The sequence below is a fragment of the Alosa sapidissima genome, chromosome 2, assembly GCF_018492685.1.
Source record: "Alosa sapidissima isolate fAloSap1 chromosome 2, fAloSap1.pri, whole genome shotgun sequence".
Taxonomy (NCBI): domain Eukaryota; kingdom Metazoa; phylum Chordata; class Actinopteri; order Clupeiformes; family Clupeidae; genus Alosa; species Alosa sapidissima.
Genome location: NC_055958.1, coordinates 1974063 through 1997536, shown reverse-complemented (window position 1 = coordinate 1997536; position 23474 = coordinate 1974063). Strand labels below are relative to the sequence as shown.

General features: G+C 44.3%; 2 protein-coding genes across 4 annotated transcripts in view; both read right to left on the bottom strand.

Moving 5' to 3' along the window:
• The window catches only part of cfap65 (cilia and flagella associated protein 65), a 35647-nt gene extending 21405 nt beyond the window's left edge, over positions 1-14242 (bottom strand). For 2 of the 3 annotated variants that reach the window (XM_042073078.1, XM_042073094.1), the window contains exons 1-12: positions 14077-14242; positions 10236-10318; positions 9123-9398; positions 7589-7755; positions 7105-7304; positions 6511-6635; positions 5973-6195; positions 4848-5116; positions 4104-4301; positions 3263-3640; positions 2228-2365; positions 823-1062 (exon numbers count right to left, since the gene is read on the bottom strand). In XM_042073078.1, coding sequence (XP_041929012.1) covers positions 823-1062; positions 2228-2365; positions 3263-3640; positions 4104-4301; positions 4848-5116; positions 5973-6195; positions 6511-6635; positions 7105-7304; positions 7589-7755; positions 9123-9398; positions 10236-10316 — 2295 coding nt within the window. In that variant the 5' untranslated portion in view covers positions 10317-10318; positions 14077-14242. The remainder of the gene's footprint in view (positions 1-822; positions 1063-2227; positions 2366-3262; positions 3641-4103; positions 4302-4847; positions 5117-5972; positions 6196-6510; positions 6636-7104; positions 7305-7588; positions 7756-9122; positions 9399-10235; positions 10319-14076) is intronic. The other variant, XM_042073085.1, reaches the window with a different exon arrangement.
• Positions 14243-14788: 546 nt separating this feature from the next.
• Positions 14789-19822, bottom strand: LOC121694160 (motor neuron and pancreas homeobox protein 1-like). The gene is made up of 3 exons (XM_042074159.1): positions 18417-19822; positions 17133-17290; positions 14789-16439 (listed from the first exon to the last, which is right to left on the bottom strand). Exons 1-3 carry the CDS (start codon positions 18925-18927, stop codon positions 16035-16037), a joined length of 1074 nt encoding a protein of 357 aa, XP_041930093.1. The 5' UTR covers positions 18928-19822; the 3' UTR covers positions 14789-16034.
• Positions 19823-23474: the final 3652 nt, after the last annotated feature.

The window sequence follows — 23474 nt, the reverse complement described above, 5'->3', positions numbered from 1 at the left end:
GTTAGGTGGAGGGTCGGTACACAGTAAATCACCTGCGGCGCCCCTGAGGGGATTCATATAACGATTGAGAGGGAATGAGAGTGTGTGCGTCTTGGTGTTTGTTGGAGTTTAACTTTTTGTCTCATACATTGTTTTCCTTTATTTTTCTTTTTTCTTTTTATTATTGTTATACCCATACATATATTTTGCTGAATATTACAAATCATTTTACTTCATTTATTGGAACCAAAAAAAAGCAATACAACCTTTTCCGAAAGGAAGCCAAAGGCAATTTTCCCTGGTCGGAGCGTCTTTATTAGGGGTTTCCCCCTCCTGGTGCGCATGGAGTAAGCCCACTTTTTCTCTGTGGATATATGAATAAGTCTGGGTGGGATTATGGGTTTTCTCCTGATTTTGAGGATATAACGGGACCCAGCTGGACTTTATTCTCACGGGAAGAGTGGTAAGTGCTGATTGTCCTTATTCCCCTGCCTCGATTTGACAGAGGGGGAAGCTCTGGCTACATTGTTGACAGGTTGGGCATGAAGGTGGCACGTTGGCTGAAGCATTGGTTGTCTGAATTGTTTAGTTAATAATGTTATAATGTGTTAGGTGGTATAGGAGATAGGTTTGACGTTTGAGTGTCCAATAACCTGCTGGTGGATACAAGTGAGGAAACGCTACAGTGTGTGTGTGTGTGTTGTGCGTGTGGGTGTATGTGTGGGTGTGTGTGTATGTGTGGGTGTGTGTGTGTGTGTGGGTGTGTGTGTGTGTGTGGGTGTGTGTGGGTGTGTGTGTGTGTGTGTCTGTGTGTGTGTGTGTGTGTGTGTGTATGTGGCATACCTGAGTGTGTTTGGGGCTGGCGTTGAGGTGCACTGGTAGGGTCAGGGCGTCCGTGCGCTCCTCTGAGGGGGTTGACCTGAGGCAGAGCACCTGGTGGCTGCCAGGCGGCACCAGACCACTAGAGGGCAGCACTGACACGGCTGGACACTCCTCACAGCCCAGACGGAACAGCAGAGGCAGGTCACCTGTGTTCTGCAGCAGAACCGTGCGGTACGACACCTCAGGCAGAGCTGGGAACACCTGGAGAAACGAGGAATGGGAAGGAGATGATGAACGAATCCAAACAGAAAGACAGAGATAGATAGATACTGTAGATAGAGAGATAGATAGATAGAGAGATAGATAGATACTGTAGATAGATAGATTAGTGATGGGGACGAGACCGCCTATGCCGAGTCCGAGTCAAGACCGAGTCTTTGAAGGGTCGAGACCGAGTCGAGACCGAGTCTGTTGGTTTTCAAATACAGTCGAGTCCGAGTCAAGACCGAGTCTTTGAGGAAGCAAGTCCGAGTCGAGACCGAGTCCTTTAGGAGTCGAGACCGAGTCGAGACCAAGACCATAAAAGAATTTCAGTTATTTTTATATTCATAATTTAATATCACCCCAGTTAATAATCAACAGTTAGGCCTACAGACTAAGCTAGATTGGGAATTGTTTAGAGGAGCAGTCTTAACGTCTTAATATGGACTATGCTGACCTACAGACACTCACCGGCAGCAGAGCCATAGAGATAAATAAACGGCTCTGACGGCAGTATCTTTGCATTGCACCATGGGATGTCATATTCAAATAATGCCGGTCCAACATTGCATTTTATTATTATTGTTGTTATGTGTTGTCTGTTTTTTTATATGAACATAAAAAATGCGTTGGTCTCGAGGACTCGGTCTGAAATTACGAGTCCTTCTCCTCCCACTGTGGTCCGAGACCGAGTCAAGACCGAGTCTTTGAAGGAACGAGTCCGAGACGAGACCGAGAAAGCAGAAATTGGTCTCGAGACCGGACTCGAGTCCGAGACCGGACTCGAGTACTACATCACTAAGATAGATAGAGAGATAGAGAGATAGATAGATAGTTATAGCTAAGGATCCTGAACACACAGCTTTATAACAAGGTGATAACTGACGGGATTGCTTTTTTGCCTTAGGAGAGCTTTTAGCCTGAGTTCTCTGTCACTGTTGTTAAATTGAGATTATAGGACACACATATGATATCAACATCACAACCTGTCCATGCAGCATCCACAACTTTCTCTCCATTCAGACAGAAGACGGATGTGCATTGACTTGCGTTCATAAGTTTACAACAGCAACATAATGAGAATACTCTGGAGACCACACATGTACACATTGTGCAATGGCGTGTCCACAGAAGTATACTTCTGCTTTTTAAATACGTGACTCACCACATGAGGACTGGTCAGGCTGCAGCGGGGGAGGAAGGGCTCCCGGCCGGGCTGGAAGGAGTGTCCACTCACCCTCACCGTCACACACCAGGGGGGGCACAGGGTCACTTCCTCCGTTAGTCGGTAGTCCCGCAGCACCTGCACGCGTCACACGAGATTAGGACCGCAACAACTAATCCATTAGTGGTCAACTACAGGCCTACAGTATTGAATGAATCACCAAGTATTTTGGTAAATGGTTAATCGGTAAGGGAAATTAAGACTATGTCCGTGCTCAGGTCAAAATCACACATCTAAGTCCCTCAAAAGCAGGTATACTTAGAGGCCTGACCCCAATAACACTCAAATGTGAGTGTAGTGATTAGCATGTTTCAGGTTTCAGCATGTACATGTAGTGAATATAGCTATGAAATGAAGCTGCTATTCTGGAAATATATTGGTATATATCATGTATGTTGGAAATACATGTATATTGGTCTATGTACTGTACTGTATAAAGCTTTGCTGGTCTTTTAACAAGTTAGCATTTAGCTTAGCATGATCTTTGGACAAAAGCATCTACCAAATATCCTAAACATAAACATAAACATGGACATAAACATAAACAAGATCACAGAAAAATCCTCTCCCATTACTATACAACTCTGCTGTGTTCCCCTGTTCCTCTCCCATTATAGATAGATAGATAGATAGAGAGATAGATAGATAGAGAGATAGATAGATAGATAAATAGATAGACAACTCTGCTGTGTTCCCCTGTTCCTCTCCCATTATAGATAGATAGATAGACAACTCTGCTGTGTTCCCCTGTTCCTCTCCCATTATAGATAGATAGATAGATAGAGAGATAGATAGATAGACAACTCTGCTGTGTTCCCCTGTTCCTCTCCCATCACTAGACCACTCTGCTGTGTTCCCCTGTTCCTCTCCCATCACTAGACCACTCTGCTGTGTTCCCCTGTTCCTCTCCCATCACTAGACCACTCTGCTGTGTTCCCCTGTTCCTCACTGGCCCCCGAGATGCTCTGCTGGTACCTTATAGACGGCGAAGCACTCCAGCTGAGCGGCATGCACAGTGTTGGCCTGACGGGGGCAGTAGGTGACTCTGAAGTCCGTGGTCTTCAGGGGCCCCAGCTCGCAGGTCTCGGGGGCCACGCTGAACGGGGAGTCCGGGCCCCCGGGGGTCCAGAGCAGGCAGAGCTTGCCCTTGGTGTGGTTGGTGAGGGTCAGGGAGCGCGAGTGCGGGGCCTCGTAGAAGAGCAGCTCGGGGGGCTCCACGGACACGTGGCAGCCGGGGTGGGGGGCACCACGAGGGGGGCGCTTGACGGACACTGCCGTCTCCACCAGGAAGTACTCGTCCATTGGGGTCATCGGCATCAGGGGGTCAGAGGGAACGACTTCCTGTGACAAATCCTGCAGTGAGGGGATGTTAATGCTTTAGACACACATGAGGAACGCATGATTCAAATGCAGAAAAGTGAAGCTTTAGGCACACATGAAGAACGCATGATTCAAATGCAGAAAAGTGAAGTCGAGCAAACATATCCAAAACAGTAGTGAGGATAACAAAATGAGGATTTCTTTTTTTTTTTGCAGATTTGCTACATGACATCTGAGGTGAAGTATGAGGATATCACAAACACACACACACACATATACACACACAGAGACACTGATTTGTTTATCATCTGAAGTGAACTTATTCCAATATCACACACACACTCGCATGCGCGCACGCACGCACGCACGCACGCACACCCACACGCACGCACACGCACACACACCCACACACACACCCACACACACACCCACACACACACCCACACACACCCACACACACACCCACACACGCACACCCACACACACACCCACACACCTGTGGCATGTTGAGGACGCCGTCCTGGTCCAGCTGCAGTGTTTTCTGGGCCAGCATGGCGCTGAGGATGTCTGGCGGGTAGACGGTGAGTCCGCGCCGCAGGTGCTGCAGGTACAGGCTCAGGTGACGCGGACGCAGCACCAGCGGCTTCAGCTGCTCTGAGTGACAGGTGCCAATCACATCCAGGAACAGAGGCTCCTGTATGTCAGGGGGTCAAATTTCACTGTTGTTTCACTGTTGACCAACTTCATCAATTTACTGATCAATTAACCATTCAATCAATCAACAAACTCAATGACCATCCAAATAACAACAACAAAAATCATATTAAGACATTCTATGTAAATTCAGACCCTGCTTGCTTCTTAGGGCTTCGGGTTTGGTACCGAACGATTGCCGGTTCGATCCCCGACCAGTAGGTAAAATGTGGGCGGGGGAAGTGGTTGACCACTGCTCTCCCATGCCCACATCCATGGCTGAAGTGCCCTTGAGCAAGGTACCTAACCCCTCACTGCTCCCCAAGCGCCGCTGTAGCAGGCAGCTCACTGCTCCAGGTTAGTGTGTGCTCTGTGTGTCTCACTAATTCACAGATGGGATAAATGCAGAGACCAAATTCCTTACATACGCAAACATATTTGGCCTATAGACCTGATTTTTTACATTTCTATACATGTACGGCTTCTTTGTTTAAGTGAGCAGATTGTGCTGCTGTGTGTGCTTGTGTGCTGTGGGGCGTGTTCCCACCCTGTGCAGGACCAGACAGGCCAGTCTGCGGCGGTGGGGGATGGGGTGGCGCGGGCAGAAGTGCAGCTGGACGCTGAGAGAGGTGTTGGGGGCCACCGTGCCCCTGGGCGGCTCCACGCTGAAGACGCTGTGCCCGTCCACGCCAACGTCAAACTGGTAGTGCCCCTCCACGGCCGAGGAGTTGGTGAGCTGCAGGACGCGCGTGGCCCGCCCGTCCTCTGCCACGCAGCCAAAGTCCAGCACGGACGCGCTCAGGGACATCAGCGGACCTGCAGGGGAAGGACACCCATCATTCTACATGCACTAGTGATAAAGGGGAGAAACAAATGGGCAAAAATGATATTGACTAAATAAAGAACCTTTGATAAACTGTATTTTGCTGTTTTATGTTTTTGAATACTTGTACTCAGTTTTTTATTTACATTTTGAAAAGTTTAAATGTTTCATTAAATGATGCACATAATTAGACTGGGTGAACCCAGAAGAATCTGTGAGCACATTTGAATTGGCTCAGCAGGTCCGTCTGGTGACATTCCCGTTCAAGACGATTTCTGAATCAGCCAAAATCTAGGAATCACAACCGATTTATCTGGCATGGGGTGGGCTTGATATGATGACAGATCAGATGATATATGATATGAGTACAGTTAGAAGTGCATTGCCCACATCCAATGGCTATGCTGATGGTGTCAGTGTTAAACGACACAGACGTGTATTTTCTTTGAACTTGAGTAAACAACTACATTTAAAACCTTTATTTACTAGAAAGATGTGTTTGCTTTACTTTCGAAAAGATCTGGTTAGAGTTCAATGTACCAATTTAAGTTTAATTTCATTGGTGGTTATGCCCCCCTTGGAGATCAGAAGTGAATGAAGCATCCCCAAACTAATTCTCAATCTCAATTCAGTTTTAAGATGGATCTGGTGTCCGCCAGGCTAGTACATAATAGTACCATACCATACATACCAGTACATGCACACATTAACTGGTAATATACATTAACAAGCCAGTGTGGTTGCTCCTAGGCCTCTGTTGGAATTTTTGCATGAAAGAGTACAGCAACAGGTTTGTCCTTGGTATGTCAACCAAAGGGTCATTTTCAAATGTGTTGAGTGTGAACAAACCACAGCAGGAGCCGGTGAGTTTGACCAGCTGTTTGCTCAGGGCCCCGGGTGACGAGAGACAGAGGTACTCCACACTGCTGCTATCCACTGCCACCGGGGAGAAACACACGGGCACCTGCACGGACGACCCTGGGGTCAGCAGGCCCTCGCACACCGAGCACTCAAACACACTGTCCAACAGAGCGGGCCGCTGCAGGCGCGATAGGGAGAAGGACGAGGTCACCTAAGAAAGGGAGAGAGAACAGAGAGAGAGAGAGAGAGAGTCAACCATCAGTTAGAGAGGAGCAGAGTGAGATGGAGAGAGAGAGAGAGAAAGAGAGGGAGAGAGGGAGAGGAAAAAAGAAGAAATTAAGACAAGACAGAAAGAAGAAAAGAAATGAGGAAAGAAAAAAATCAGGACCCATCCTGTTTGAATGGTGGTCTGGGGGTGTTTCCATAATTCTTATCTATTTGCATATTCACCAAAAACTATCCATTACAATGATCTGCAGAACTATAAACAGTCCATGACACAGACTGCACCACTATGTGGACTCACTGGAGAGGGGTTGAATATCTCAAAGTGCTTTTCCTGGGAGCTGCCGAAGGCCACGGTTCCGAACTCCAGCAGCTTACAGCCCTCCTCCCCTCCCGGGGATCTTATCTCCAGGTAGGGGTACTTAGCTAGAGAGAGAGGGGGCAATATGATGACAGCACACAAAACCAGTCACATGCATACTGTTAATTCACTGTCTTCTGGACTCCACACTGATTGAGGTAGCCCCCAAATGATTTGATTGCCACAAAACTGTGAGTTATTCTCCGAGTACAGCATGTTCTTGATAGCCGCAACTGCAAAACCGCAGGAATGTCTGATCCACTTATTTCCAGACCTTAATGTGCTTTTTGTCTTTGAAGGCAGGGTTGTGGACAATTTCCACTGTGTAGAATGCAACACGTGATGTGAACTAAGTCAACTAAGTAAACAAAAAACAAAAAAGCACAACAGATGACAAAATCTAAAACGCACACACACACACACACACACACACACACACACACACACACACACACACACACACACACACACACAATTAAACATTTCAGCACTACTGTAATGTAAGGTTTTCCTTGATTGGTCTGAGTGACTCACACAGGCCCTGTAGGAGCATAGAGCAGCTGTTCTCTCCCTGGTCCCCAAAGGCACAGCGGGCCTCTGTCTGATACACCCGTGCCTCTAGGGGGCGGAAGAGTGCCGTGACCTGAGCCCCCTCGCCCGGCGCCAGCACCCCACTCTCTGGAGAGAGCTGAAACGGACCATCCACCTCCCAGCTGAAACCGGTGCGCAGCTTACTGGTAGTGGAGATAAAGAAAGAGAGAGAGAGAGATATGAAAGCTCACTACACATAAAACAAGTTTACACAAGAGAGGATTGGTGAGACCTTGCACATATATTTTTCTTTTAGCAAAGTGACACTAGCATACAAAATAGTATGTTTTTAACAACATGGCTGAAGTAAACAGGTGTGTGTCCATAGTATAGGTCCTATATTCAAAAACTGATTTCTTAAAAAGTGCTGGACTACGATCATAATTCAGAGACTACAGCAACATTTATCCACAGTGGCTCAGCGCACCTGGGATTGTGGAGGGTAAAGGTGGTCTGGGTGCTGTGGTGGGCAGCACAAGCAGGCAGCTGCACCTGCTCAGGAAGCTCCAGGCTGTGACGGGGTATGGTGGCCCGGAGGGACACTTGGAACGTGCCCTCTTTGCTCTGGAACTCAATTGTGTCCTGGTACTCACACTGACCAAGAGAAGTGGACAAACTGAGAATAAAAAAGCAACTCCATCTCTACATGCTCCCATGTCTCTGCAACTCCATCTCTACATGCTCCCATGTCTCTGCAATGTCTTACTATAGAATATAAAAATTCTAAAGATATAAAGATACTAACAGATGATAGATGATAAAGGCCTACAAACACAGCCGACAACACAATGGTGATTTATGGCAAGCGATCAACAAAATGGAATAGAATCTGTTGAAGTGAATGGGGCAACGCACACGACAAAGTCAGAACGACGGGGCGTCACATCACTCTAATCGGCCCTTTTCTGTTTTTCAGGGCGATTCTGATACGTCATAATAGAAAACAGCTTTCTGGTCAGTGTATTTCCATTGAATCGATGGGTGATCGAGTTGCCAGAATTCTCACTAATGCTCACCAATGATCACTAATTTTCACTAAATCCTCAGTTGCCTGAACACATTTCTTGAATCGATCTCCCTTTTGCCAAAACTTTAAAAAGTTTTCACATAGGCTATAAAACACAACTTGCAACAGACACAAATAGACTGTTTTTGCAAAACTCTAAACACATTCTCATGCAATAAGACACATTTTGCATTGTGATGCACACTGTAATGGTAGCCACAAGTGGCACAAGGTCAACACAAATAGAGCACAGATGTCATATGTTAAACACAACTACTCAAAATTGGTCACAATGTTTCAAATGATGTGACACAACCAATATAAGCTAGTTCAGAGTGTAAACAGGTTGCTGAACAGTGGAGGTTCATATCAACAAGGAACAAAAACTATCAGTGAGGCTTTCCGAGAACATTGTACTTTTACAGTACTAAAATGCCTGTCTTTTCCAGTATACAACTTTTCACAATTGCTAAAACACATTTTTTGAAACCTACCACCCTTTTCTCAAAACTGTAAACACAAATCCCCATTCTCAATACTTTATGTTTACTGGATTTACAGTAAATGTTGAATCCACTGAGTTATGAAATCTGTTTTGCTTTGTTTTGTTTTGTTTTTAAACAATGTATTGTAAACAATGAACATTTCTGGAGCTATATGAGCTGCCTGAACACTGTGTTTTTCATTTGTTCATGCACTGTCTAATGACTGCTCACTAGTGTTTTCATTTTGACTGCTTTGTGAGATGATCTGAAAACAGTGTTTGGTTTTGAACACACTGTTTTGAGGCAATTGTTCAGTTTTTTTGGGAATGTAGTTTGAGATTTGGGATTTGTGTTTATAGTTTAATATATAATATAACAACATCTACGTATTAACAATAACAAGTACTACTTATTAACTACTTATTATTCATTTCTATTCGGCCCTAAAGCCCTGGTCCTCTGGTCCTCACCCGCTCCAGTGGCCTGAAGGTGACGGGCATGGAGAAGGATGTGCCAGGACTCAGGGTGATGACCTTTGGGAAGAGCGTGGTGAAGGCCTTGGAGGCGGGGGGCCTGAAGCGTAGCCGCTGCAGCTTGCCGTGCACGTTCTTCAGGTAGAGGGTCTTGGTGAACTCGCCGCCCAGCTCCCAGCGCTCCCACACCAGCTCCACCAGGGTCTCCACGCCCAGAAAGCTGCTGCGCCTCTGGGACTCTGAGGGGGACTGGTGTGGGGCAGAGGCCTGCTGCTAAACACGCACACACCAAACACACACAGACACACCACAAACATACACACACACACACACACAAACACACACACACCGCACACATACACAGACCACACACACACACACACACACTTGGATGAATACACATAATGCACAGTAAACACACACAGTAGACACACACACACACACATGAAAGCCTCACAGACTAGAGACACCTTCCCCACACACACACACACACACACAAAAAGCACATACAAAATTGACATGTGACAATCCCCCTCCTGTACAAACACATACACTCAAACACACATACAAATACACACACTGTAATATGTCCACTCACTTAGTTTCAATTACATTTCTTAGAGATTTCAGGATACAGCCTAAAATACAAACTATATCTAATTAGTGCTGTCATTGCCACTGATATATTGATGCAATACCACATAACGCCTCTAGATGACCCAGCAGACTACACTAAGACCCTGATCTCAGAGCATAGAATGACAGTTCCTTTCTAACAACATCAAGTCATTTCCCAAATGTTTTAAACCAGATACCAGCTCCAACTCACCACACATTGACTATTCCACTCATCATCATGCAAGCTATAGAAATATGACCGACAGACATATTTGTTGCTATGCTATACGATGTACCAGTTTATTTTATTGTGTGGCTTCAAGTGAAATGAATGATGGACCAAAATGGAGGAGGAAGAAGAGAGGGATACTGGTAATTATGATGAAAATAATAATTAAGGATGATGAAGGCGATGGTGGTGGAATAGGCTAGGCCTATAGGCCTAAGCTAGATGGTGGCAAGAAAGACTTCTGTGTTAATCTATCACTTCACCTTGTTTCGCTTTCCATACTTGGTTGTTCTAGGCCAGTGCAAGGTGGGATTCAGGGGGTTCGCCGGAATGTCAGTCAGCATTGCTGTGGAATGAACAGATAACACAGTGGAAGTATTATCACAGGCCGACAACAACTTGACAGGTTTAGGATACGTGACAGGCTCGCTCGCTCAAACAGTCAGCTCACGTGGTAGGCTACAGACCAAACAGGAAACTGCTATAACGTGAAGGTAGGCTACTGAAAGATGTAAATGTGCTTTTGTGTCCCTGCCACTCATTTCCTTTACCTGCATTTCTATTAAGTTAAATATAATAGACATCATTATATTTAACACAGACATCTTTAACACTTCCCTGAAGCAAGCCATCGTCCCATCATGTTTCAAAGCTGCCACCATCATACCTGTGCCGAAGAAAACTGCTCCATCCTGCTTCAATGACTACCGCCCTGTGGCACTGACACCCATCATCATGAAGTGCTTTGAGCGGCTTGTCATGTCACATATCAAATCCATTCTCCCCCCCACCCTGGACCCCTTCCAGTTTGCATACCGAGCCAAGCGGTCTACAGAGGATGCAATCTGCTCTGCCCTCCACCCAGCCCTCACCCACCTGGAAAAAAGAGACTCATATGTGAGATTGCTGTTTATAGACTTCAGTTCTGCATTCAACACCATAATACCACAACAACTCATCAGCAAACTTGACAAACTGGGACTCAGCACCTACCTCTGCAACTGGCTACTGGACTTCCTCTGTCAGAGGCCTCAAGTAGTATGTGTTGGCAACAATACCTCAAGCAGCATCACACTGAGCACAGGGGCCCCCCAAGGCTGCGTGCTCAGTCCGCTGCTCTTCACCCTGCTGACGCATGACTGCACTGCAACCTACAGCAACAATCACATAGTGAAATTTGCTGACGACACAACTCTGGTGGGTCTCATCACCAAGGGCGACGAGACCCAATACAGGTTGGAGGTCGACCATCTGACCACGTGGTGCAGGGACAACAACCTCCTGCTGAACGTCAGCAAGACCAAAGAGATTGTTGTTGACTTCCGGAGAGGTCACACCCAACACCTGCCACTGACCATCGACGGTGCTGTGGTGGAGAGAGCGAGCAGCACCAAATTCCTGGGGGTGCACATCAGCGAAGACCTCTCCTGGACCACCAACACTGCATCACTGGCGAAGAGAGCTCAGCGCCGCCTGTACTTCCTGCGGAAACTCAGGCGAGCAAGTGCTCCACCAGCCATCATGACCACATTCTACCGAGGCACCATTGAGAGCATCCTCTCCAGCTGTATCGCTGTGTGGGGCGGAAGCTGCACTGAATACAACAGGAAAGCCCTGCAGCGCATAGTGAACACAGCTGGAAGGATTATTGGTGCTTCACTCCCCTCCCTGAAGGACATTTACACCACCCACCTCACCCGCAAGGCGACCAAAATTGTGAGTGATGCAAGTCACCCCGCTCACAATCTGTTCGATCTACTGCCCTCTGGGAAGAGGTACAGAAGCCTGCGCTCCCGCACTACCAGACTCACCAACAGCTTCATACACCAAGCTGTAAGGATGCTGAACTCTCTCCCTCCTCTCCCCACTCCACCCTCAGCTACATAACATCCTGGACATTGGACCCACAATGGCCGCGTGCACTACTCCACTTGCACACTTGCACACTTGTACACTTTACAACTTGTTGTTGTTGTCCTGAAAACACAAGACATCTGCTGCTCTTACATAACTTGCACCACTATGTCACTTTCTTTCTTACTTAGGTCAAACAGAACTACACAAGCCTTTTATTGGCCTGACTTTGCACTAGTATTTTATTGACTGTCTATGCACAATTTCAACCAAATTTTGCTGCTCTTATTTTTTTCATTATTATATGTGCCCTCTTATTTACTTACTTTTTTGTTTACTTGAATGTTATGTTTGTCTGTGGACTTAAATTGGTAAAATATGTCTTGTCTTCACCGTGGGATAGTGAGAAACGTAATTTCAATCTCTTTGTATGTCTGGAACATGTGAAGAAATTGACAATAAAGCTGACTTTGACTTTGACTTTAAGTGAATGCCTTGCGCCACTGAAACGTTACAGCAAAACGTGAAGCAGTACGATTATTCAAGCCGACGCCTCTACCTAAGTCTCGATCTAGACCAGGGGTCTCAAACTCAAATGAGCTGGGGGCCAATTCTGCCAACGTCATCTGATTGGAGGGCCGGCTATTTCTGAAAATGCAATGTTCTTTTTTTCAAATACCACACAAAACTGCAAACAGAAAGTGCAAGTGTTTTTATCTAGTTTTAGACACCTGTGCTAGCAACCTTAGCTTATAAATAAAATAATGATAAAATAAATATTAATACAAATTATAAAATAAATGAAAAACATAAAAACTGGTATGTGTGTGTGTTTCACACCAAATAAAAATATTTCCTCTCATAACTTTTTTAAACCTGGCAAACTAGGCATTAGGGTTGAGAAAGCAACACCATTGGATTTCTATATCAAAATTTCAAAAGGCCATGGCTTGAAAGTGGTCAGAGATAAAGTCCTACTGTAAATGTAAAAATCTTTGAGTAAAACAAAAGTTTATGAAGGGGGTAAATTTACCCATCTAATTTGTCACTGGATGGCAAGCACCTCAAATTATGCACCTTTCAGTAAATACTGGATGAACATATTTAAGCAGGTTTACTTTCCTTTTTTCATATTACCCACATAACAAATTAACAGGAAAACACCTAAGATGTATACCAACACCTAAGATGTTGTGGTTTAGTAATAGATTACTACAATATAGGCCTACAATAAAGTATTCTGGTCAAACAGTTCCTATCGCGGGTAATCTGCAGTACCCAGAAGTTCGCATCATATTGCGGGTGAATTTGTAGTTCTTTAGAGCCCTATTTCTACTAGCCCTGCTGTCTGTACCACATCCATTACGGACACTATCATCACGATTACCACTGTAACCTCCAAACTATGTTTGGCAGAGGGTCGAAACAAGCATGGTATGTATGCTTAGTGGACACCGTTCACAGACGCACCGTGACTATCACCGTCATAGACGATCGATCATAATCTCCAAAAGGATATTCTCCTTCAGAATTAGAATAGGTGAATAACATAGCTTACCTAAGACTTCACACGTGAACGTTTTTCAACATTTGGTGTAGGCCTATTTCTGCTTAATTTCTGCTTCAATTTCTGCAACACTATGGCCTGCATCGCTTCCGCGTCATTACAAATGCACGTCTTTGTGTTTCTCGCGTGTAATACAAGTATTTCCTGAAAACTTTGCGCAGCGATTTTGGGTTTGAATCAAGCTCTGGATGTCTTGCACATAGTGGAGCAGAGTAGGCCTACAAATGAGATTTGTCAGCGTACCTGGATCTATCGTCTAGCTTCTAGATAGGATTTGGCCCGCGGGCCGGGTGTTTGAGACCCCTGATCTAGACTATACCGTTAAGTGACAGAATTTTTATTAAACATGGGTCTAGTAAATGGGTTACGTTAACGTAGGCTACAACCCGCTTGTTGGCAATAATGTCGAGGTTACTCGAGCTTGACAAGTATGTTGAGACGCTAGTTCTTAGTGTGTAGTAGCAGCCTAATAACTGCAGATAATTAGTTCATCTGGAAAATGCGCGCTTGCCGCCTGTAACATCACTGACATAGAAGCTACACTGACAATTTAGCAGTAGGCTAACGTTATTTTTGACACAAAGTAGCCTGGCCTAAGTTAACTTTAAGCGACTCCATGCGGAATCTGGTGTTTGTAAATTTAACGTTAAGTTAACGTTTGTATGATTCTTGGTCGGTCTTACCTTGCTCAGAGTTTACATTAATAAATCAGTGAGTGAGTACAAATACAGATCATCCAAATCGTCTAGCCAGATTGTAGTGCCGATATTAAGTTTATAAAATGTGCCATTTCTCGTTTGGACAGCAACTTTGCGAGAGAAATGTTTCCACTACTCTCCATGGTAACGACAGGACCCGTAGAGGGACAATATTCACGACCACTTTTCGAAACCCTTTTTAATCAAACCTCTCTCCCTTGCAGCTTGACGGTCAGTGCTGCCAGCTGAAAGCACGGTTAATGACTGCGTATAAATATGCAGTTGTCAGCCTTACGGTAGAGAAATATTCCTCTCCATCTGCTCTCATATTTAATCACCGCCCTTACACTTCCCTTGGCTTAAAGTTCCACTTTTGGTCACTCGGGTAATTTTCTTTTTCACAAATTAAATGGATTTGTGACATCACCATAAGGTGCTGATTATTTTACTTCCCCTTCATTAACTTAATTATTTGACCATCAGTAAACCTGCCGGAGTAATTCATATTTGAAAGCTGCGGTCGTAAATAAGGGTCTCCATCTCGCTTATTAGCCCTATGCATCTTTCACACTGAGCGCTGGCTGCGTAGCTGGATTTCGGCTAGCACCAAATCCTTGTGAGGAGGTAGGAATTGGAAACGAATAAGCAAAATAACATATTATTTCTGTTGCTTAGCCTATATAAAATTATTAGGAGATGCAGACACAAAAACATCCAGTTACAATACAAGACAACTGCAAAATGCACAGATGCAGAAATGGCAAGGACAACACCTGGTTTAAGGACTTCAAAAATATTGCCCAAGCCACACTGTTTTTATTTGTCATTTAAGAAAATGCAGCATTTATTTGGCTAATGTATTTTCATTGCTATGTTTTTTTTTTGTTTTTTTTTATAGGCTATAGACAGTGACTAGTAATAATTACTATAATTTATTTAAAAGCCAATAAATTAAATATAATTTAAACAATTTAAATAACATTAAACAATGACACCACTAACATGACAAATGAGTAAGGAAAGAAATCCCATTTGTACAGTGCTTAAAGTAAACTCATTTTAAGTGACTTGCTTTTCTCAGACAGACAGACAGACAGACAGAAGACAGACAGAGATCTACAAGCATGGCTCTTTTGTTCAGATCAGTCCTCTAATAGTGATATGTAGGCCTATACATGGAACCAGGCCAGAATCATTCAATTGTAGCCTAACTGAATTACACTTGTGAATGGTACTAAGAATGTCTGCTATTTGGCATTACATTGCAATATCACTGCTATTTGGTATGTGCATTGGCACAGTTTATAATTTCCAAAAGATTATTTAAATACAAAAAAGGACCTTATTATTGTTGTTGTTGTGAACGGGTGGACTTGGGGATGACTTTGGGATTTTACTCAGTGAAGATGTAGTCTGTCATATCAAAATCCCATAATGTTGGGTTGGGTAATAACAGGGGAAAAAGAGAAGTTGAGCAGTCTTTAATAATGGTCCCCTCCTCCTGAATTCATAACAGGTAACAGTCTTTTTTTTTCTTCTTGTTTTTTCTTCTTTTTTCTTCAGTCCAAACCGCTGTAGAAGTGGCCTATACTGTACATACTGAGTGCATGGGGAGGTTTCAGTGGTCAGTCACCCAGAGTCAGGAATGTAATTCAGAAAGAGGAAGCTGAAGTGGCCGCATCCCGCTGATGCACACTTGAGCACTTGTGCACTTGAGCACTTGTGCACTTGCACTTCTGACAGTGCACCTCAAAGTACCACTTTTGTGAAGTATTAGAGTGGGCAACAGGGGTATAAAGAGGGAAGAGTGGGGTCAAAGAAGGAAAGCGGATTTGAGCACCATGCTCCGTGCCCTTCAATCACGTCACAAACAGTGGATACCTAAAGGTGCATTTCAAGGATGCAACAAGCATGGTTAACGGGACGGCCTCGATGTCACTTCCTCATAACGCCACGCCGGTCCTCCTGTCCACACTCAGCTCGTCCAGCTCGTCCTCGGAGTAGGAGCCGTGGGAGCTGTAGCTGAGCTCCGACGAGTGCTGCGAGAAGTCCACCTGACGGGGCGCCGCCACCCCCCGCATGCCCCCAGCCCCTCCTATTGCCCCCACGGAGGCCCGGAACCCCGTCTCCTCCTCCTCGGCCTCATCTTCCTCATCCTCCTCCTCCTCTTCCTCGCACTCCAGGTCCTCGTCATCGTCGTGGGCGCTGGAGCGACGGGTGTCGCCGGCGCCGCCAGGCTTACCGGACCGCTTGGACCCCAGGAGCCTGACCTCTGACCCCTGCTGGCCGGACTTGGCCTTGCGGCTTCGTTTCCACTTCATACGGCGGTTCTGGAACCAAATCTTCACCTGAGGAGGGAGGGAGGGATGGAGGTGTGGAGGGAGGGGTGGAGGGAGGGAGGTGTGGAGGGAGGGAGGGAGGTGTGGAGGTGTGGAGGGAGGGAGGGATGGAGGGAGGGAGGGAGGTGTGGAGGGAGGGATGGAGGGAGGGAGGGAGGGAGGGAGGGAGGTGTGCTTTAGAACATATATACACTATGTAATAGTGTGGGTATCATCACTGTTAGGTTATCATGTCTGCGTGCCAAGTACATCATATAGACCCTTTAAAACACATTCTAACACGTTCATGCCTGTACACTTCATCACAGTATTCCTTCTCCCTAAACATGTCTGTCTTCAGAGACAGATTAGCCATTATTCCAAATTATGTTTGACCTCTGAACCATATGGCAGACCTTCATGCTATTTCTGAACCATATGGCAGACCTTCATGCTATTTCAACATCTATTATGTTTTTCTCTCTTTCTCTGTAAATCACTTTGCTGTTCATTTCTTATTTCAAGGACATGACATTGCCAACTTCTAGACTTTGATGTATATCAAATAAGATCACTTAGGCCTTTCGCTCCAATGTGTAAAAAGTCTTTTTACAGTAATAATAAAACCTACAGTAGAAGTGAAGACCTGATTACATAGGGATGTGCTTTTCTCCCTCTCGGCTATACTCATGGCACCTATATAGCTCCCAGGCTGCTGATTACCTGTGTCTCCGTGAGCATGAGAGAGGTGGCCACCTCGAAGCGCTTGGGCCGAGACAGGTACTTGTTCAGCTTGAACTGGTTCTCCAGCTCCAGCAGCTGCTGGCTGGTGAAGGCCGTCCTGGGCCGCCGACACTTCCCCATCAGGCCTGCCTGCGGAGCTGAGGGCAAGAGAGGACAGCATGGAGGAGAAGAGATGAGAGAAGAAGAGATTAGGAGAAAATGGGGAAGAAAAAATATCAAATGAGAAGAGAGAACAGACAAGAAGAGAGGAGAAAAAAGAGAATGAGGATGTGTGAAGAGGGAATAAGAGGGATGAAAGAATGGGAGAAAAGATAACAAAAGACAAGCAAACAAGATGAGATGAGAATGATGAGGCACTGCGGCATGGAAACAACAAAGCAGAATGCTGCCTATGTCCCCTTCCCATCGATAATGATAACAGCTTTACTCCGCTTTACTGTTGATGACAGCACCGGACATATTACTCTGGCGTGGCCATAAAACTCAGGAGAGCGCCATTAACTTAATGAAAATTCAATAAAAGCGCACAGAGAACTTTATTGATGAAGTGAGGACTGGTTAAAGTGTTTCTTTATAGTTTTCTTTCTGACAAAGACAGTTTTAATAGAGCTGTCGTTTATGATTAAATAAAAAGGAAAGAAAATAAAACCCTTCCATTATAGCCAAGTTAGCAATAAACACTGATGCAATGACGAGACATTTTATTAAGGGCTTTCTGCTCAGTGTAAGTTCACCTCTTGTTATTGGAAAAATATAGGGAATTAATTTAGATGAAGTGTCCCAACTCTCTATTTTAAAATTAGCATCCCTTGCCCTTCTACGTTTTTTCCCTTCTCAAAACTGACTCGCAAAATCCAAAATATTATTTTAAAATGATTAAAATATGCCTAACGAAATTGACTTCAAACGAATGCATTAAACACAGACTAGGCTACTGGATACATCATAATTACCCACGAACTTGCAGGTAGCCTATAACGGGAATTAACGGGAGGTATATAGGCCTATATGTATCGCGCCTATGTATTCATCTTTCTGCTATTTCATTTAACCCATTCCACAAGTCTATCACTGAAGTATATATATATTTAATTGATATCCGACCTTTTAACAAAATAAGTAGGGTAGTCTCTCCAGAAACTGCACACAATATAAACATGTCAATAAACAATCGTAAACAATTGTAGCCTATATATCCCTTCTCACATGCTAAACTCTAGCCCCGACATTTCAACAAACTCTTCTCATTAGGGATTATTTTACCACTGTAGTCTGCGAGACGTGGCATCATCATCCCCGCCCGGATCCAGTGCTCCAGCGGAAACCCACCAGCCATAGCGGCCGCCTTCAAGTGCGCCTCAGGGTATGGCATATGCGGGAAGCCCGAGTAGGAGAACGCTGGATGCTGAGCCCCAAGAGCGGCGAGGGAGTACATGGGTGCCGGGTACATCCCTGGTATGGTAGTTTGGGACAGTGAAGTAATTCCCGGGGTGGAGATGTTCAAAAGGCCCGGTTTGGGGATAATTCCGGTTTGGATTGGGATGATTCCGGTTGTCCCGCGGGGAGATGTTTCTGTCTGTCTGCATGCCACTGCTCTGCCCTCCATGCTGTCCCCGCAGTGGGTCGGTGAGCCCGTGTGGCTGAACGGCCGTGATTCCGCTCCCAACAGGGCATCGATGCGAAAGTTCTTAGACTTGTCCATGGTCATAAGTGTGAAGGTTTTCAACTCAATGAGGGCAACTGGAACCTGAGATGACTCAGAGCACGTTCTCATTTAGTATTGCTTTGCAGCCAGCAATACTTTTATATTAAAGTGAAATTAAAATTCGAAATTCGAACAAATATTTGCATCCAGAAAATGGTCAGTAAAATTGCGCAAATTTGTAAATCAAGTCTGCCTACTTAATCTGATCAAATCGCTGCATACCCGACCTTTTTTTTCGAAATCTGTTTGGCTATTACGCTTCAGCTTGTGCCGTATTTGCCTTGCAATGCTCTTTAACATTTAGTGTGACTTGACGTGGTCCCTTTGTCCCTCTCTATGCTTACTGACAGCTTCAAGTGCCGCCAACAACTTTTTGACGCACTTCTCCGTGCTCCTACAGGGCGGCTCTCTGATTGGTCACAGCTCCTCCACCGAGAGAGGTCGGCGTAGTCAAAAGCTTTCTAATTAACTAATTACACTCATATTTACTCCGCCTCTCTCTCTCTCTTCTCTCTCTCTCTGTATCTTGCCATTGGCACCCAGACTGATCCCAAAAGCTTAAACAAATTATTGTGCAATAAGAGCACACATGCAGTCGCACGTAGACATGTCTAAATGTTAGACAGACTATTCATGATTGTTTTAGGGAAACGTGTCACATCTACTGAGCGCGTCAGAGGCTTTTCGTCCTTCACAACAAAGGCTCTAGTGAGCCGATGTAAGTATAGCAACACCGATAGATCCTGATCTGTAAAGGCTAAACAAATGCCCTTCGTGTGTTTAACAAATAAATCTGGTTTTATTAATATATTTCCCAGGCATTTCTGTATTTTTTACCTGCTTATGTTCTTGTTTGACCACAGCAACATTGGACTTGTTTAGATTGGAGACGGCTCTTATTTTGCATTTAAAAACACTCATCAATACAACAAGTAAAACCACAATAAAACAATTCCTAACTTGTAACTAACTGCTGTATATTACAGTTATGTTATTCGGGGGGATTAAACAACTCTTTGACCAAAATATAGAAAATGGCTTATTTGACTATGGTGCTGTGTCAGACTATGCTCTTTTGCTATTTTTCAATGAGTAACTGTTAAAGAATTGTTTTAAAACACTTGTTTTGTTAACCCTGTCACTACTAAAGAAAATATTACATTTTTTGGAGTGCAGCCATTTTCATTATTTTGTAGTATTGCAAGTGTAGCACACCTGTTGCACAAGAAAAGGTAGAGTGTGGTGTTTTCGTGTAGCCTAAAGTTGAAGAATTGTCTTTGAATTGTATCTGAATGGGCATTTCTCTCTCTCTCTCTGACAGACAAACAGACATTTATCTCTCTCTCTCTCTCTGACAGACAAACAGACATTTCTCTCTCTCTCTCTCTCTTGCTCTTTTCCTCTCTCTCTCTTTCTCTCTCACACACACTGTATACACACACACACACACACACACACACACACACACACACACACACAGTAGACACTCAAACACACACGCCTTTACAAAAATACCAAACCACACACCAAAAGGCCTACTGTTCTGCATGACCTTGGTCTGGTGTAGTGATTGACAGCGTGGCCTTTTCCTCCCCAGCAGTGGACAGGTGCAGTGACCATTGCAATTTCTCACATACAGCAGGCAGCCCTCCAAATGACCCTCAATTACTTATCACACATACACACATTAACACAATTGCTCAAAAAACAGAACTAGTACAGGTCTTTACACACACGCACACACATCAAACTATTCAAGCAACAAAGCCTTATGACTCAATATCTATTATAATCTATAATCTATTAAACACCTCATATAAATGATATCAGAACATCAAAGAACAAACTTGTTGCATGTCTGTTATTTGCTAATTATCACAGGGTGTACATAATATATCTGAGATGTATGATAATAAAATCCAGATAATAAAAGATAGATATTTTTTTCCGACAGCAATTGTTTTCCATGATAGTCATTACAATAGCTTTGGTTCAATCCGGTTGAAGATGAGTTTGCGCTCCTAGCAGATGAGGAAGAGTAGCCAAAGCATGATCCGTACAGCTCTTATTGAAAGCATTCAACTGATGAAGGTTTTAAAGTGTAATTTCATACAAGAATCAATAAAAGTCAGGAAAAATAACTAAAATGTTAAATAAAAACGAAAGGTGGAAATATAAATAAAAGCTGAATATGGTCAGTACATTTTAACATTCACCGTGTTGCTACTATGAATTCCAGATACATTTTACATACTAGTGTAAGAATAAGTGCTATTATACAGTACATACTAGTGTAAGAATTAGTGCTATTTTACATACTAGTGTAAGAAAAAGTGCTATTTTAAATGATAACTGCAATAGATTTTCCTTCACAAGTTGACTGAGCCAGATCACACTTTTCCATGCCAAGACCTTCAGACTTGCTCTAATATCAGTTTTATTACAAAGACAGAGAACATGTATTGCCATATCACAGTCAATGATTAACAAACACACCCCTGAAGAGAGGTTATTCCCATACGGAACTCTGCTCACTCATTTAATTGTTTTACACACAATATTTTATACTGTGTGCTGGCGTGTGTGAACACAGGTCACACACACAAGGAGAAAGTGAGATATTATCCCTTTAGGTGAAGCATCTAACAAACACACGGTGGCATATCATAGTATGCTGGGTAATTGAGGAAATTATTTCAAATATATTACAGTGCAAAGTGCAAACATTGTTTTCAGATTGTCTTTATGAAAACTGTCACTTTATATCTATACCAGCCAATAAACCATTTCCTTTGACCATCATGCTAGGCGGCATAATTGAATTTCCACCCTCTAATCAGATTGATAACAGTTTAATTGGCCATGATTATTACCATGGCAAAACGTCAGTTACAAAACAGCGGCAGCTATCATGCCTCTTCAACTAGAAAACACTACGTTGTTGTTTTTTATGTCTTTCTGAGGCTAATGTGCCAATCTCTACATGCAATTCAGCCTCGTCAAGAGCCTTGACTGTAATCTGAAACAGATCTTTAGGCGATCTAGAGGTTCTTTAACAGGTAACTGCTCACTTCACGCGGCGCCCAGAACAAAGCCTCCATTGTCTGTGTCTGCAGATAAGAGGGACAGTGAACAGCTAATCTCACACTCAGCAGCAGATAATAACTCACCCTGCAATTCAGGACTCTCGCTCCAGACTGGACATACAAGGTCGACAGCTGGGGACATTAATTGCTCCCTTCACAAACAGATAAGATGACACATATTGTCCCACGCACATACACTTATCGCTGACGGTCTCATTATAACTATATTAAATGTGTGTGAGGGGAATGTTATTATTGTCACTCTAATAGGAAGGGGCTGCATGGCACAAATAAACTGGTGAACTGTAACATATGCCAATTAGTCGCCAGAATGATTTTGAAATTGTGAACTGATTATGCACTCTTTTTATGTGATGATACAGTGAGAATCAGAGTGAAAGATTGTGTGTGTGTGTGTGTGTGTGTGTGTGTGTGTGTGTGTGTGTGTGTGTATGTGTGTCCTAAACTAAAGAGAATGATAACCACTCCTGTGAAACGATGTGTGTACAAGAGAGAGAGAGATGCACAGATGCTCAGCAGGTCCTAAGTGGTCCCCCTCCTTCTTCTCTCCTTTCCTCTGAAGAGAGAGAGAGAGAGAGAGAGAGAGAGAGAGAGAGAGAGAGAGAATAAAGAGCTGTGGCATTCAGCACACTGTAAAAGACCCATTCACTGGAGGGCTATTCACACACAAATGCCCCGCTGTGACACGAGTTGCCCCAGCCTTCGCCGTCTGACCTCGATTAGCCCCCGCAATTGCACGTCTCACCACCCACTTCACTGGTCAGCTCTGGGGCATATCTGCCAGTCCTTTGGTCCAGAGGTCTCTTTTTGTGTTGAATTCAATCACTCAGTGTAAGATCTATGGTGTTCAATGTTATTTACCATGCTATACAAACCAATTATTTCTGTATGCAAAATAAAAAAAAACAGTTTGGAGGATATTGTTTTAAATGCAATGGCTTTTCAGAGCAAGGGTGCACAGGAAGCTCCTCTTAGGATCTGTTGCAGGCTCTTTTCAGTGGATTTTTTGTGGGTCGTCAGGGGAAGCATGGTATGCCCTTTCTCCACATCCTAATGTTAAGCCTTACATGAGTTTCAAAATGAATCAAAGTGGAACAAAATAAGTCAGAACCCTTTTCGATGTGTCAGGCCGCAAACCACAGATCGCCCTTGCCGTCTTTATGATTTTATAACCTCCATCTCAAGTTTATTATGAGAATGTCACCTTCTGTCCTCTCTACTATGTTCACACCCTACACACACACACAAACACACACACACACACACACACACACACACACACACACACAGAGTCACCCTCAACATGCACGCATAGAGCAGGCCTCACTGACACAAAAACCTCAACCTTTTTATATCTTATCCTCAATGTTATTCATACATTGTATGGGCGCCATTGTTGCGGCCGTGTCACCCCTTGTTAAACCAGGGGGGTGGGGAAGTGAAAACTTCCTGGGCTAACTGCAAGGCTGGGCTGGGCTGGGCTGGGCTGGGAAGAGAGGGGGGAATGGC

What these genes read in the sequence shown, in the direction of transcription:
- LOC121694160 (XM_042074159.1), bottom strand. Translation starts at nt 18,927, where the DNA reads ATGAGAACGTGCTCTGAGTCATCTCAGGTTCCAGTTGCCCTCATTGAG. An exon ending in ACGTCTCGCAGACTACAGTG is followed by an intron (nt 17,291 to 18,416) that starts GTAAAATAATCC and finishes TCTTGCCCTCAG; the next exon opens with CTCCGCAGGCAGGCCTGATG. An exon ending in TCATGCTCACGGAGACACAG is followed by an intron (nt 16,440 to 17,132) that starts GTAATCAGCAGC and finishes CTCCCTCCTCAG; the next exon opens with GTGAAGATTTGGTTCCAGAA.